Raw genomic sequence first — 17890 nt, forward strand, 5'->3', positions numbered from 1 at the left:
TGGCGCAACTAGAAAGCGCTAGAAATAGCGAAAAGGGTTCAAGCTAGGACATAACCTGTAATACCGTATAGCTAGCAAAACTTTTAGCGCGAAATAGAAACATGTCCTATACATACGCTCCCTCCTCTTTTCTTACTCCTATACTCTTCGAACTACTAGCGACTCTTACTCTTACCCCTATTTCCCTAGCTCAGTATCCTTCGCTACAAATTACACCCTATCTCAATGGCTTATCTCCGGTTCTTCATTGCCGCTACTATGCTTCCAGCATCCGTTTTAGGAGCAGCCGAGTACGCCGCTACATTCTCCCGCTGCCCTGGTACTACGGATGGCGTTGGCCGCACGTGGCTTCCAGGTACGTTATAGATCGACACTTTTCGTCGACCATGGAGCTAAATATCCGGCAGATGACAATCGGTGTGCGTGGCTCGCTTTCGACGCCGGGCCATACGACGTAGGCGTTCACAGCCCCAGCCAGCCGCTCATCACGTACAATAGTAAGAATGTCTTTTCTTTTCTACATATATTAGCGTACTTACGATTTCTTCTACAAGGTTACTGCTGTCTTTGGGACCATGGGATTTCAGCTTGCTACTACAACACTCGTTATCATGGTGATATCAATTCAAAGGCAGAATGCGCTCAGGATACTGCTCCTTGCGCCTTCTTTGAACGGCACCCCGGTGTTGATCATGGTACCGTCAGTTCTCAGGCCAGGGGAACATGCTGAGGTATCTACCATTTAGCCGTAGGCATCAAACATCCGAAGTCCCATTTTATACCGTTAGGTAGCCGTGTCGGTCCCCATGCAACCGCGAAGCGGGTGTTGGACAACCCAGTGATATTGGACACCTCAACGATATCAATGAGGTGTATTCAACTATCTATTGGCTATATCGTCCATACAGGCAAGCCATATTGGCATAATCTTCCGTCTCTCCACTGGATAAGCAGGTCTGTTGTATGTCCCCTTGATATAGCTCATAATCTTGCTTATCCGGTGTCTCAATTCACCTGTTCTTGCACGTGCTAGCTGGGCTTCAAGCTGCTTTACTGTGTTCTCTTCACGTTCTTGTATAGCAGCTCTTGCGTTGATAGCCTTTATGACACCTCCACGCTGAAGGTGTCGTCTCTTCGGAGTGTTGCGAGCATTACGAGCGTTCTGGCGGACCGTGGTGTTGTTCAATTTAGCTACTGCTTCGGCGCCCTTAACGATAGCAATCTAGGCTCTACGGAAGAGTGGCTCCAGTCGCTGCTTAATAGACTCATCTATCAATGGATCAGCTATAAGCGCAGCAGTGTATCGACCGAAGGTCCTCGCTGTTGTTGGAAGCTGCTTATCGTTGACAATCGGCTCCGGTGTTGAGACTCGTTTATTCGATCGAAGAGCAGCTAGGTCTTGCCTTGCACGAGCCAATATTGGCTCCGGATTGAAGGGGTAGATACCACACTTCTCGAAGCCGCTTATAATGGTTGTTGGCTTCATTGCTTGCCTTCTGAAGGCCTCGAAGTCATGCAAGAACTCGAGCTTGTTGTAGTCGCTACAACTATAGCGAGAACCTGAATCCACAGCCTCTGCGTACCAGTGCTTGGACCACATCTAAGGGCTGTAGAAAGTGTGTTGTATGGGCTGGTAGTGCAAAGGGGATCATCAGATGCTCGTCACAATATTCAATGAATTCAATCGTGAAGTGAGAGCCGTACCTATCCATCAACAGCAGCCTGTATGCACCTCGCTATGTCTTCGCAGAGTGCTCGTTAAAATGTCGCAGCCATTCTAGTGTAAGCAGGTCATTCGTGTATCCAGAATCACTAACACCTACAACCGTGTCGTCTTCAAGGTGTTGGTACCACGTATTCAGGTGCATCTTCCCTATCAAGATGAGGAAGGCTGGAATCACATGCCCAGCTGCTAAGACAGCAACAACATCCGTACAGCTCTTACGGTTGTTGGCAGTAGGAAGTTCTTCCTCTTCGGATATTGCGTAAGAACGTACTGGTTCTTCGCAACACCAATGCGGAAGCTAGTCTCGTCCATATTCTACATGTCCTTAGGCAATATGCTATGCTCTTGACAGGTCTCCCACAGCTTGCTGTACCACCATTCAAGGTCACTAATATCCCATGCCGCTGCTCTTGCTGCTTCCAATGGTTGTTGCTTCACCTTCTTCTATTCTGGATGTCGATTAAGCCATCGTTGTGGCCACTTCGAGCTCACAATTGGAGGTGATCTAGGTCCAGTATAGTATCGCTTAAGGATCGAATTTGCGCTGATCTGGACTATCCGGAGTCGCGCGGATACGCCTATCTTGTCACACCTCCTTAAGTAGGTTGCAAGAACAGCTTCTTGATCGTCTGTCAACACCGTGTGCGTACGCGGCCGTGTGCTGCGTGAGTTGTGACCGAGAAGTCGTCTTCTGAAGCGTTGGTAATCGACACCCCAGTTGGCGGCTACCTGCTTAACAGGACCTGGATTTGACGCGTCGTAGTACCACTGCACGGCCTCACTGATGAGCTCCTCTTCTTCACGATAGATGGAAGCAACCATATTGACGAGATAACGCGTGTTGAATCGAAGATACGCGTGTTGAAAAGCGTGGTTTTATTGAGGTGTCCAATATCACTGGGTTGTCCAACACCCGCTTCGCGGGTGCATAGGGACCGACACGGCTAGTAGATATAGAGCGTATTTGCAGATCGCTGACTTTGCTACTGCTTAACATCGATTACTTCGTGCTACCTCGTTCAAATGACACGGCACTTTCTAAGACTTCAATTATATAGCAACCTATAGAAAACTTGTCAATACCGACCGTCATTATGCTTTCTCGCGATGCTTTTTTGGACCTTGTCAATCACGTCTTTCTTCCACTTAAAGTACTACAAAAACATGATACTGCTTCTGGCGTTAGTACTGCGTTATTGGACCTAGTTGTTGAGGCGTTAGCAATAACTATTCAATATTGGGTCTGGAAGACTTGCCCTCCGTAGAATGCTGCGACACTTCGATACTACTTGATGAAGGCAACATAGGCACCCGAAGATGATCTTACATCGAAGCATTTGCCGCAACAAAGCTTCTACGATATTAAACATCTCCGCATTATCGAGAGGTCCGTCGCAAAACTGGGTCTCGCACACTAACCTTTCCCCAAATTCAGGCGCCACGCCTGCCCCGATCGGACGAGGGACGCTGCGCCCGAGTCCGGACCCGGTATTGTCGGGCCTCGCTTTATAGAATTAGTATATCCTACAAAAACAACTTCCTTTCCCCTGTTTATTAATTTATCTTTTCTAAAGCCTTTAGGTTAGGACCTAGGCATAACGTGCTTTACTACCGAGCGGGCTATACTACCGAGCGGGCTACTTTTACTAAGAACTATACTACTTCTAATTTAATTGCGACGGTATCTTAATATAACGACATCCTATAGAATCGTTACTAGGAGGACAATTCCTCTTTAGATTCTTCGCTATCTAGTAAGTCTACTTAATAGGTACGTATATTATACTCCGACTCGCTATATCGCTTATAGCGTTATAGCCTTAGTACTAGCCGAACACTATCTAGCGACTCTCTACTCACTTCCTGCCTCCTAGTATCCTCTAGAGGTATTAATTACGACGCCTTATAGAAGTTCAGAGACCCTCTAGACTAAATATACTTACGCTTTCGTGCTTTCCGCTATATAAGGGTCTCGTTAGACTTGCGTAGCTTACTAATCTCGCTTCGTATAAGAGCTATCTAATGCGCTATCTCTCTACTCCCTCTCTATTACCCTATTAAACGACCTTCCTCTTTCTACTACGCCTTTCTGAACCCGTAACGACGCTCTAAGACGTAATGATACCTATTATAAACCCTATCTCGTCGAAGTTATAGGTATCCTAGTTAAGGATACTATACTTCTCCTTTATATTACGTATAAGTAAGAACCACTTCTCGATAACGTCTAGATCTTCTATTAGGGCTCGCTAACGATTATATCTACGTGTTATACGAACCTTTAGCTCACGATACCGCCTAATAAACCTATCTATCTAATTAAGACTAGCGGGCTTAAGACCCTTCTCTTATAGTAATGAATCGGCTATTACTCGTATACTAGCCTTTAATAGCGGGAAACCTCTAAGATCTAGCTCGAGTATATACTTAAGTATTACCCTCTCTTCTAGCTCTATAAGCTTCTTCTAATTAGGCTCGTAGTCACCTCGAGGAGGTCGTCTATTCAATCGATACCCTAGTATAGTTCGAGACGCGTCGTATACCTTTATAGTAAGTCGATTCGTGATTGTCGCGTCGCGTTTCGTAGCCTAGACAGCTAAGGTCAGTTTGGCCTCGTTTAAAGACACTATACGCTATAATAGTAGTTATATAGCTATATCTATAGAAGTAGTACAGTTCTTAGTAAAAGTGGCCCGCTAGGTAGTATAGCCCGCTCGGTAGTAAAGCACGTTAATATAGACTACTACTTTATATCCCTAGACTCTAAAACAGTCTATTAATAGTACCTAGCTAGTAAAGACTTCTTTAGGTAGAAGAGCGATACTATTAACAATTAGCCTATTTAGGAGCCTATTCCTAACTATAGTTTAAGTAGCGAGGGCTTCTAGCTAGAATTTATCCGGTATCTTTAAGTCCTTAAGTATTGCTTATACTATATTCTTAGAGGCTTAAATTAACGTCTCTATAACTCTATTTTAAAGAGAGTTATAGGTATTAGTCGTGTCTACCTAGATACTAAACTCTTTCTCCTACTACTTTAGTAAGGTAAGAAGTTCCTTTATATTATTACTTCTAACTATAATGTAAAGTACTAGTAAGCTAGGAATACTAGTAAGCTAGGAATACTAGTAAGCTAGGAAGTTTGTCTTAGTATAACCAACTTCTTAATTATCGTGCTATATCTTAATAGTATAATATATAATCGTCTAATAACGAAGGCAGAATTACTCTTACCTACTTTACCTATTATTAGGGCTAATTTCCGAGTCTCTAACGCGTAGCTATAGTATATTACGTACCTTATTCGACGCTATCGAGCCGGTACTACGAAATTACTCCTCGCGTCGATACTCGCCCTATCTAGTATAAACTTACGTTAACTAAAGAATAGACAATTATTCGAGAAATCCTCGACCTCGATTCGCGAGGATTCGCGCCTACCCTTAGCGAGGTAGTAGATATAGCGGATAAGCTACTTAATAAACGCGACGCGGATCCGGTAGGTAAGAACTAGGTAGAGAGATTCGTTTCGCGCTCTACTAAGCTTAAAACGGCCTTTAACCGAGCGACGGACTATTAGAGAATACTCTGGGAAGATCTAGAAGTTATAAGCGCCTAGTTAAAGCTTATATAAGAGACAATTACTAAGTATAGCGTATATAATAAGGATATCTATAACTTCGATAAGACGGGCTTTTAGATAGGCGTAATTAGCTCTATAAAAGTCGTTACTAGCTTAGAACAACGCTCTCGCCCTACGGCTACTTAGCCTAGTAATAGAGAGTAGGTTATAGTTATTTAGAGTATCTATACCGCTAGCTACTCGAGCCCCGCCCTTTATTATCTATAAAGGGCGCGTCTATATTTTAGTATAGTACGAAGAGGTAGATATACCGCGGAGTTAGAAGCTTACGGTCTCCGAGAATAGATAGATAAACAACGTACTTAGCCTCGAGTAGTTGAAGTACTTTAACGCGTATATAGAGGCGCCTTCTATAGATAGCTATAGGGTACTTATTTTAGACCGCTATAAGAGCTATTTAAATTAGGGTTCTTAGGACTGCTATAACGGTTTATAGTCGTATTAATATAAAGTAGCTAGGTACGTAGGAAAGAGGAGCGCGAGGTACGCCGAGGCTATAAATAAGCCGAGGTGTCACGCTAGTACGCGCGGTCACGTGACCTACGTACTAGCTGTCTATTTACTAGGCCTAGGGCCGTAATACTACTCCTCCTCTCAAATTGCGCTTAGTCCCTTAAGCTCGTATTATTGCTACTACGAATACGATATTATCTTCTATATCGTCCTCTATATCTTCTATCTTATCCGTCTCCTTTATATAACCGGTGTCTTACTAACCGTCGGTTATCTTTCTTAAAGTAGCCGCCTACGGGTCTTTATAAGTACTAGTTTTAGGCTCGTAGTTATTAACTTATAGAAGAGCTATAGGCACCTACGTAATTAATTTGCGTAGCCCTCCTATAGTTACTAGGTTAGTCGTATTACGATTTACTACTACCGTGACGTCGCGCGCCTTAGCGCTTCGTTATATATCTCGCGCGCTTTGCGCTTCTCTTTCGTAGCCTTACCGAATAACGCTTATTTTACGGTAACCCTATACTATCGTCTTATAGATTACTACCCGTAATAGTTTATTCGGTCTTATAAGCGGCCTATCTAGTCAGGCTAGTAGTTATAACCAAATCGTACTAGTAAAGTACGCGTTAAGGTAGGTCAAGTTCACTATAGTTACTAACCGTCGAGTCGCGCGTATAGGTGTACTAATAATAACTATAGTCGCGTAAATAAGCGTATTAGTTAAGTCAGTAGATTACCTCTCTCCTTCGCGTAAAACGCGCGCCTCCCTACTCTTATAGGGCCCTTATATACCTACTAAGAGAGCAGTCGTATCTACTACGTAATAGTATAATATAGCTACACCCGGTATTACTAGTAACGGCGTGCTCTTACCTAAGCAACCTCTTTATCTAGATCTTAGTAAGTATAAGCGTTAGTTGCTTATACGCGCTAAACTTTTCCTACCCGCTCTACTAAAACGTAGATACTCGAAAACCTAGGTATCAATACCGCCCTAGGTACCTTCCCTTCCGACGACGACTCGAACGTATTCGCCGCCGAATAATAAGAGATCGAGAAGGATCTACTACCTAAAGAACAGTAGTTTACCTTAACCTCCGATCCTATTAACTTTATACAATTTCTCGACGAAGAATAGATCTTAGAAGAAGGAGGAATTAAGGTATATAAGATTATAGAGTTGAGAGATAATATATCTATATAAGATAGTAGAACTAATAATATACGCTAACCTAAGGAGTAGGTAATCGCCTTAGAGTATACTACTATTAAGAGCCTAGCCGAGTTCGCGACTCGTACTATAGTATACCCGGAGATAATGTTTCACCTCGTTCGCTAGATATAGGTAGACTTTATTATACTTTTTAACTAGGTCGAGTCCCTAAAGAAGGCTAACAAGGTTATATAGCGTAAGTACGCCGATATAAAGAAGGAACGTAATATTATATCCGGAAAGGTAATATATGTCTTTGATTATTAGAACACTCCGCCCCTAATATATTTACTAATGTTAGACGACGACGGCGCGACCGAGGAAGTCGCCTATTCTACTACCGAAGGTACCTATCTTCGAGGCCATATCCTACTATTAGGGTAGACAGCTTAAAGTTTTCTTCACCCTGTTTCTTTAGCTCTAAACGCCGCGGAGGTGCCTAGCTATATTAGGTAGCTCCTAGGTAATAGTAGCCTAGGCTACGGTACGGACGGCGCCTACGGCTCTATAGGCGAAGCTCTCCTAAGACAACTAGTAGCAACTTATAGAGGACGTAAAAAGTATAGGAACTAACGATTAGCTCCTATACCGGTCTCTATAGGTAATGATTACTTAGCTACGTACGGCGCTTATACTATCGTATTAGCGAGGGGAATAAGAAATAAGAACGACGTCCTAGGCGATTAGTAAGGCCACCCGGAATTAACACCCCTATAGCTAGGCATCGGTCGAGGTATCGGTACTAGGCCCCCGCCTAACGTATAATATAGTCACGATCCGTATTGTAGTAAAGGAAGACTAGGCCGAAGTTATAAAGCTATCGAACAAGGAGCTCGCCTAACGAATTAACTAACTAGGGGTAGTCGTAGTGAACTAATAGTCTAACGGCACTCTATAGATCTATACTAGCTCTACTACTACTAGGAGGCACCTAGAGGTATAGCTATAGTAGGTATCTAAGGTTACGGTATTAGCGAAGGTCTTAATAAAGCAATTCACGATCCTAGTCTACGACATACCTAAGGAGTTCGACCTAACTAACTAAGGCCACCTACGTACTCTCTAAGAGGACAACCCGGTCACTCTTAACTCTCTAATCTAGAAGGCGACTTGGCTCTATAGGAAATAGCTAGAAGGTAAGAAGGCCTCGGCGCTAATAGTATAGCTATAAGACGCGAAAGCGGCGGATCTAGCGATAGAACAAGGCCTGATCTAGTAATATAGCCTTAAGATAGTAGAAAAGTACTCCTTATCCTTTCGTGTCCTCTAATGCTTTAAATGCCAATAGTATAGACACTAAACCTACACGTATATAAACAAGTAGGCCTACTCGAACTATATAGGAGACTATATATCTAGGGACTATATATCGGCTACGAGACGGTACGCGAACTGTCCGGGGTACTACCTATCGTATAGCGCGGAATACCTATAGCGGAAACTAGCGAAAAACAAGGCAATTACAAACAGAACCGTCGCCCTAAGATTCTACGGCGACCGTAAGGCTAGCCTATACCGGAACTAGTTAGCGGCGGTCGGGTATAAGCGCCCTAGGGCCGAGAACGATATAAAGGATACGTAACCTAGGGCGTACGGGAGGCCACGTGCCCTACTAGCTACAGCGAGGGAATCTAACTAGGCCCGGCTCCCCTTTAGTATATAGCCGATAGGTATAGACTAGGACGTACAAGGTAGTAGGATATTAGACGCTATAGAGGAAATAATTATCGATGCCGATAACTAGCCTCGACACGCTTAGTATTATCTAGTATAACGTTAACTATAGCAAGGACATAGTCTAGAACCATTTCTTATACGAGGCGGACCCGTACGTCTACTACGTCCTAGTAATCTAGGAGCTATAGATTAACCCGTACTATAAGAGACTAACGACCTACAAGTTACTAGGCTATACGACATATCTACGAGGCGACGGCAGACCCCGTACGTGCTTCTATATTAGTAAGGACATAATAGAATCCGACTAGGAGGTAGTGTACTACGTAGACGAAGAAGGCGGGGGCGATATTACCTCCCTCTACGTAGGTAGCACCTAGATACACAACCTATATATATAACCGCTAGCCTCGAGGTCTAGCCGCGACCTAGGGGTCTATAGACACCTAGACAGTGCGCTTAAGAGACAAGGATACTACATCGTAGTAGGAGACTTTAACGTATACTACCCTTCCTAGGAAAGCCTTATATAGCCGTGCCCTATAGCCGACGAAGTACTCGACTTGATAGCGAGCAACGTAATTGCCCTTAATACCCCGAAGGACCTAGGCACCTAGAAGAGAGGGGGACTCTAAGGCACGATCGACCTCTCCTAGATCTTAGATAGCTACTACTATATAGTAACCTCCTATAGGATCGAATATATACTCGAGGCGTTATTAGACTATATACTAGTCAGGACCGCTATTACGACATAGATACAACGTACACTAGCGAGAACCCCTAAGCTAAACTAGGGAAAGGCCCACTAGGCTAACATCTAGGCGTACCTCGATAACTCCGAGAGGCTAGTCTAGATCGCGTAGTAGCAATATATTAGTAAAGACGAGATAGACGAGATAGTCTAAGGGTTAATAGACGAGATAAGAAAAGCGACCTTACTTTACGTTCCGCTTACCTAACTAACGATATAGTCTAAACTATACTAGATGCTAAAGTACACTACGGTAGTAAGAGAAGTAAGGAGAGCCCGCCGGGTATAGACGAGCAGCTATAGCGAGGAGGCCTAGAACGTATATAGGGAGGCATACTAATAGAAGAAAGCTATAATACGGAGGGAGAAAGCAGTCGGCTAGAGGGCTATAGTAGAGGAAATCGCCGGCAAGCTAGCGAGGATATAGAAGCTAGCGAAATGGGCCCGATAGGACCCTATACAGAGCCCCTCCTTCTCTATCCTAGCGCTACAATCGCCTAGTAGCCCGGTTAGCGACCCCGAGGCCAAGGCGCGTCTACTAGCTAGTAAGTTCTTCCCGCCCCTAGTCGAGGCTAATCTAAGCGACATAAATAGCTCTACTCCCCTAGCCCCTAGTATCGCGGTCCGATAGGAGGTGTCCGAGGGAGAAGTTACCGCTATACTTAGGAAGTTACCGGCGAAGTAAGCCCCGGGGCCGGATAGGATCCTAAACGAGCTACTAAAGAAGTATAGAGATCAACTAGCCCTAGTAGTCGTAGCGATCTTTAACGCCTACCTATAGACCGGATACTACCCGATAGTATTTAAACAATCGACGATAGTAGTCCTACGTAAGCCGTAAAAGGAAGACTATACGTAGGTAAAGTCGTACCGCCCGATTACGCTCCTTAATACTCTTAGGAAGGCGCTTAAAAAGCTAGTTATAACGAGACTCTCCGAGGCGGTAGAGGAATACTCCCTACTCCCGGACACCTAGATAGGTGCGCACCTATAGCGATCGATACTATCCGCGATAGAACTTATCACCTCTTAGGTAAAGGCTATCTAGTATAAGAATAGGGACAAGGTGGCTTCCTTACTTAGCCTAGACATATTAGGAGCCTTCGACTACGTATTATACCCGCGGCTACTCTATATCCTAAGGTCGAAAGGACTCCCTAAGTAGCTTATTAACTTCGTACGGTCCTACCTCTAAAACCGTAGTACGTCGATTCTAGTCGGCTAGTATAGAAGCCTATTTTAAGTAGTCTACACTAGAATCCCGTAAGGCTTAACGCTAGTACCTATTCTGTTCCTCTTCTTTATAGCGACGCTACTCCTAGCCCTAGAATCTTAGAACACCGCTACGAGCGGCTTCGTAGACGACACGAACATCCTAGCGTAGTCTTCCTCGACTAAGGAGAACTATAGGCTACTAGAAGAGAAGCATAAGATCTACGAGGACTAGGCTAGGAGGCACGGGGCTCGGTTTGCCCTAGAAAAGTATAATCTAATACACTTTACGCGCCGGCTACGATTCTATAATATATAAGCTTCTATCTAGATATAGGGGCATACGACTAACCCGGTAGATCAGCTTAGGATCCTCGGACTATAGGTAGACCCGGCGCTACGGTAGAGGAAGTACGTATAGGCAATATTACGGAAAGCTAAACAGAATATAGCATTATACTAGAGGCTTACTACGTCTATATAGAGCGCGGACTTCCGGTAGTTACGACTCCTATATACGGCTATTATACGGCTAGTCCTTACCTATAGTAGCTAAGTATAGTCCTTAGGCGAGAGGGCCTACCTATCGAAGGGACTCGCCGCGCCGCTAGCGAAGATCTAAAACTAATGCCTAAGGAAGGTTACCGGGGTATATAAGTCGACGCTAATAAGGATGCTTAAGTATAAGACCGCTATACCGCCGATCGACCTATATATCTAGGGACTACGGACCTCCTACTTAGGCAAGTCGGTATAGTACCTAGTATAGAAGGTTATCGCTAGTATAGTCGTAAGGGCCCGCGAATCAGTACTAGCGTATAAGGGCATTCGACCCGGAAACGAGCCGAACTACCGGGTAAGGGACGAATAGCTAGTAATACGGTAGGAAGGTAAGAAGTCGTTTATAGAGCAACTATAGAAAGAGAGGTAGAACAACTAGGGTGTAGGGTATAGTAGACGCCCTTAGCTAGCGGGACAACCTAAGGAATAGTTAGCTACGAAATCCGCGGTTAAGTACCCCCCGAAGCTTATCTACTACCGCCTTACGAGGGTATAGAGTAGTATAGCAACCTAACTACAAAGCGAACACATCGGCCTCTAGGGGTACCTATTATAGAGGAAGGTTCTAGGATATACGAATACTAGCTACCCCTACGGCTATCGCTCCTAGAACGTACGGTACATACTCCTCGTCTATCCGAGGTAGTCGCTAGGAAGGGGGGAGTAGATAGTAAAGGCGAGGAACCGGACGATTAGGGCACTTCTAAACAACGCTAAGGACCTCCGGCGCATTACGAACTAGATACTAGAGAAGGGCTAGCTAGAACAGTACCGCCTAGTAGGAGTAGTATAGGTAGAGAGGGTACGACGTAGCGCGAGAAGACCGGCTAGGAGCGGGGGCTAACGGGGTAGTGATATAGACTACGTACGTTTAGGGGGAAAGCTAATCTAGATAAGGAGTAGTTAGGGGCGGGAAGGGTTTTCACCTATTCGGGTTTCCCTTTATATATAACAATAGATATATACCTATATAGGCCGGATAGGGTCCTAAAATAGGGGAATAACAAATCTATCTATCTAATATCGTATCCGAGAGTCTTAGTTAACTCGAAAAGGATAAGGATGTTAAGGGCCTCTTTATATTCTACTTTAACAAATACTAGAAGTATAAGAGTTAGATATAAGACCTTAAGGAAGCTAATTATCGCCTCCGATAGGATAACGATACGCTTCTCGGATAGGTCGAGGAGTCGTAGGTAGGTATATTACTTAAGGACATTAAAGCCCTATCTAAGCGTAATTAGGCTCTAATAAGGAGGTAGTAGAGCTAAAGGCTTAGCTAGTAGCTAAGGACACGAACGGTACTAGCGATACTAGCGGTACTAACGGTAATAATAATAATGACTATAGTCGTTAGGTCCGCGTCTACTCCCCTCGTCGTAACGGTGTTTTACGATCACCTACGCCTCCTACTTAGTAGGACCGTATAGGTAGAGGCACCCGACGAGGAGGTAGTAGAGGTAGTAGTAATAATAACGGAGACAACTCTAATAACGATAAGGGTAGAGATAATAGTCGACTGTGCCGTTACCTACGCCGTAACTCCTTACGACGAGACCGCTAGGACATACCTAGTAGTGCTTTTAGGGTAACTAGTAATACCGCCGTTAGCTAGTTCACTACTATCGAACCTTCTATTAATGTTATATATACTAATAAGTTAGTTAAGGACCTAGAAAGCAAGCTCGATAATAGGAATATAAACTTTAATCGTTAGCTCGATTAGCTAGAGATTGAGCTGTCCGTAATATAGTTCTAGACTATCGAGGACGGACTACGCTATATCCTTAACTACCTCGACGGGTACCCGTCCTAGCTATATGATCCGCGAGTACCCTCTAAGCGTACTAAGCGTAATTACGTTAACCCCTTCAAGTCTATCGATAGGATAATCTAATTCCTTATCGATCGGTATAGTAAGAAGGACGTCGTAGGTAAGGCCTTCTAGAAGCTCTAAGTCTTATAGTAGGGTAAGAACGAGTTATTTTCTATCTTTATTACTAAGTACGACGAATAGCGTAACTTATACGACCTATTAGCTAAGACTAATTATCGCCTAGTCGAGAGTAAGCTTAACTATAAATATATAGAGGCACTACCTATAGAGACTAAGGACCGCGAAGACTTAGTCGACCTATACTATAAGCTCGAAGCTAAGTTCGAGCGCCTAAAGTCAAAGACCCTAGCTATACTACGACTACCTCGTAGTACTAGCGGTAGTAACGGTACTATACCTACCGCGCCCGGCGTAGCTTAAGGTTTAGGCCTTAAGCTATACGCTTAGATACCGCGCGAATTTAAGGAACTTAAGAAGCTCGAGCCTAAGGAGAAGGCTAGTATTATTATAGTAGGCGGTTATATCCGCTACCGCCGTATAGACTATAACTTATGCTCGCTAGACTACTCTATTAAGTAGTATAAGCGCCCTCCGCCGCGCGTAAATACTAGCTCTATAATATAGACACCGGCTAATCCTTAGTAATAGGGAAATGGCTAGACTAACGTATAAGTACGATAACCGTTAGTCCTACTTACGAACATAATACTTAGAAGGAAATATAGCGAGATACGGTAATATAAGAACTAGAGTACGCTTTACGTATATTAGTAAGCTCTCTAACACCGCCTATTATACGAGGGGCACTAAGGCCGAGAGTATCCCCTTACCTTATAATACCTAGTAGTATAGATAGTAATTAAGCTCTTACCTTCCTTAATTATAGTACTACCTCTTAGTATATAAATTCTATATATACTCGTATATATAATCTTCCTCGACTCTAGGAAGAACCTCTTTAATTAGGACTAGCTAACAGTAGCTCCGCTAACGAGCTTATTACCGAGTCTACGTACTTTCCTTTTAATATTAGCGGCTACGTCAAAATCCTTAGCTACTATTTAGCAGAATCACTAGAGTATAACATCGTACTCGGCTCTAGTTAGTTCGTAGACTACGAACTAGAGATATAATAGGAGAAGGGCATTATAATAATGAATCATTTGAAATGCCGTACCTATAAGGTAACTAGAGGTCTAATAAGTACCTAATAGTATAGTCTATTAACTATCTAGCTACGCTAGTACTATTAGACAATTATCGACCGCCGATAGTAGAAGACAACCCCGATAAAGTCACCGCTCCTACGCTATTATTACCTAAGTATATACCCTAACTATAGTTCTATACGACGTTCGAGGACGAAGAGGATGACTTCCGTATATATACTCGATAACCGTTACCGGTAGACGGCGTTAAGACGTTAAAGCGACCGTGCCGATATACGAAACAAAAGTAACGAGTTGTCGAACTAGAACTAGAGATCGATATCGTAAACATCTCCGCGGCCTACGTAGTAAAACTAGCTCGTAAGAAAGGAGCGGAAGTCTATATAATATAGATTATACTACCTAGTCAGAAGTACTACGCCAACCTATTACGAGCCTACGTAATAGTAGCGACTAGGTAAGACTTCGATCCTACTAGGCTCTACGCTATAAACCTTCGGAAGGTATAGTTAGCAAACCCCTTAACAGTATATATAATAATAGTAAATAGCGACTTCGATAGATTTATAAAAGGCAAAGATAAGGACTAAGATGCTAAGGTCTACTTGCCCTAGGAACTATACGATTTCGAGGACTGTTTTAATCGTTAGGATATATTGAAGATCCTATCTTACCGCCCTAGTAAAGACTATAAAATACACCTTAAAGACGAGACTAAGTCACCTCCTTTTAATCGGCTATACGTAATGTCGTCTCGCGAGAATAAGGTAATTAAGAAGTAGGTCGATAATTAGCTAGGATCTAGAGCGATATAATAAAGCACGAGCCCGGCTTCTATACTAGTACTAATTATACGTAAACTAGGCGGCGGTCTACGGGTCTATATCGACTATAGAGCTCTTAACGCCCTTACGGTCAAAAGTAGATACCTAATACCGCTATTCTAAGAAACGCTAAACCGCCTAAATAGAAAGAAGTACTTTACTAAACTCGATGTTATCTCTACCTTTAACCGTATTCGTATTACGGAGGGCTACGAATAGAAAACTACGTTTAGTACTTGCTATAGTCAATTCGAGTATATAGTAATGCCTTTCGGCCTATATAATGCTCTAGGAACATTCTAATTATATATTGACGATACGCTTAGGGAGTATCTCGATAACTTCTATTTAGTATACCTAGATAATATCCTAATATTTAGCGACACATTCGAGGAATATATACAATACGTACGTAGAGTGCTATAGCGTATACGTAAAGCCGGCCTATAATTAGATATCGACAAATACGAATTCTACTAAATAGAGACGAAGTACCTTAGTGTTATTATAGGAGTCGATAGTATCCGTATAGACCTAGAAAAGGCCGACGTAGTTAAGAACTAGCTTACTCTAATATACCTAAAGGATATATAAGTATTCCTTAGGTTCGGAAACTTCTATCGAAGGTTTATATAGAACTTCTCTAAAATCTATATACCCCTTACAAATTTAATAAAGACTAGTAAGAATAGTAAGCCGATACTATTCGTTTAGACAATAGAATACAAAGTAGCCTTCTAAGGATTGAAAGATATATTCTTAACGGACACGGTACTCGGAAACTTCGTACTAGGGTTAGAAACTATAGTCGAAATAAATGCCTTAAATTTCGTTACTACGGTAGTAATTTTATAGGAATACGGAGACGTCTAGAGACCGGTAGTATATATATCTAAGAAGATGTTACTATAGGAGTATAACTACGAGATTTACGATAAGGAACTATTGGCTATAGTCCTCGCCTTCGAAGAATAGAGACCTAAGCTTATTATTAACTTGGACGATAATATAGACACCGATTTTAAGAATACGAAGGATATAGATAATAATCCCGTTATTGTCTACTCCGATTATAAGAACCTAGAATACTTTATAAGTACGAAATAACTTAAAAGACGGTAGGTACGCTAGGTATAGTTCCTAGTACAGTTAGTTTTCAAAATTACCTATCGTCTAGGTGTATAGGGTATAAAGCCTAATAGTCTTACTAGACGATCGTAAGATTTGCCGTCGGATCTAAGCGATCCACAGCTATAGTATTAGAGCTAGGTCATCCTACCGCCCGCTCGCCTCGGTATTAAGCTTAATTTAAGCGAGCTACGGGAGGGGGAGGTAGCGTAGTAGGTAGTATAGTAGGATTTACTTATATAAGTCAAGGCTCTATATAACGAAGAGACCGTTTAGGCTACTATATAATAGCTATCCTAGAACTAGTAAGTACCCTTATTACGTAGATATAAGATTGACAATCGTATATCTAAAGTAGAAGATAGTATAATCTATATAAAGAACACCTACGGAGGATATAGCTTATTTGTCCTAGAAGTTACTAGCGTAGTAGAACTTCGTACTCTAATTACGAAACGTTTCTACGACATACCCGCGGCTAGGTATCCCGGCCGTAAAAAGACATTCGAGTTGATTAGTAGATACTACCGCTAGCTACGTATAGTATAAACAATTAAGAGATTCGTCCGTAATTATATTATATATAGAATAACGGTTCCGTTAAATTAGTAGTATTAGGGCCCCCTTATACTATTACCGGTACCCTTCGGAGTATAGGAGGATATCGCTATTAACTTTGTTATAGATTTGCCTGTAAGTAAGAGCTTAACCGATAGACAAACGTATAAGAACGTCCCTATAGTTACGGACAGGCTTACTAAGGAGAGACACCTAATCCTAGTACTATAGATAGACGCCCTATATATCGTATATATCTTTATCCGCTATATCTTCGTACGTCATAGCATTCCTAAGAGTATCGTCTCGGATCGGGGCTCCTAGTAGACGTCTACGTTCTAGAGACGAGTTTACTCCCTACTCGGTATTTAATAACGACTATCGACGGCCTTTTACCTAGAATCTAATAGATAGCCTAAAAACACGAATAAGGTTATAGAACGTTACCTTAGGGCCTATATTAACTACGCCCAAGATGATTAGGTTGATTAGTTACTACTTACCGAGTTTACTACTAATAATTATATATTAGCTACTACTAGAGTATTACCCTTCTACGCTAATACCGGTCGTAACCTAAAATTCACGGATACTAGTCTAACTACCCCTATAAAGCTCATGCCCTATAAGTAACGACTCGATACAGAATCTACGAATACGTTTACTAAGCGAATAAACTAGATATATATATATCTAAGGCAAGAAATTATGTTGGCCTAAGCGTTATAAGTAGATTTTATAAACGTATATCGCTAGCTACCTCCGTATTATAACACCCGCGACGAAGTTTATATCAATACTGCTAATTAGTCAATAATACGCCCGTCTAAGAAGCTCGTCATTAAGAACGTAGGGCCGTACGAGATCACCGTAGTACTCCCGTATTAAAATACTTACCGCGTTATAATACCCGATTAGTTAGGTAATCTCTATAATACTTTCTACGCCTTACTCCTTTAACTAGCTACTAATGACCCCGAACCTAGACAGATCCTAGTACCGCCGCCTCTAATCGAGATTACCCGCGACGACGACGGCGAAATATCCGAAGAGTACTTCGTAGAGGATATACTCGATAGGAAATATTTTAAGCTAAAGGGAATACTACTAAAATACTTACTACCGAAGCAAG

At 42.6% G+C, this 17890-nt stretch overlaps 1 protein-coding gene across 1 annotated transcript; it reads left to right on the forward strand.

Moving 5' to 3' along the window:
* Nucleotides 1–225: 225 nt before the first annotated feature.
* CLAFUR5_07043 (Ecp15) lies at nucleotides 226–730 on the forward strand (the record flags this gene model as incomplete). The annotated part of the gene is made up of 3 exons (XM_047906191.1): nucleotides 226–355; nucleotides 408–497; nucleotides 555–730. 3 exons carry the CDS (start codon nucleotides 226–228, stop codon nucleotides 728–730), a joined length of 396 nt encoding a protein of 131 aa, XP_047763163.1.
* Between the last annotated feature and the right edge of the window lie 17160 nt (nucleotides 731–17890).

Source organism: Fulvia fulva, chromosome 6, assembly GCF_020509005.1.
Source record: "Fulvia fulva chromosome 6, complete sequence".
In the NCBI taxonomy this organism is placed as follows: Eukaryota; Fungi; Ascomycota; class Dothideomycetes; order Mycosphaerellales; family Mycosphaerellaceae; genus Fulvia; species Fulvia fulva.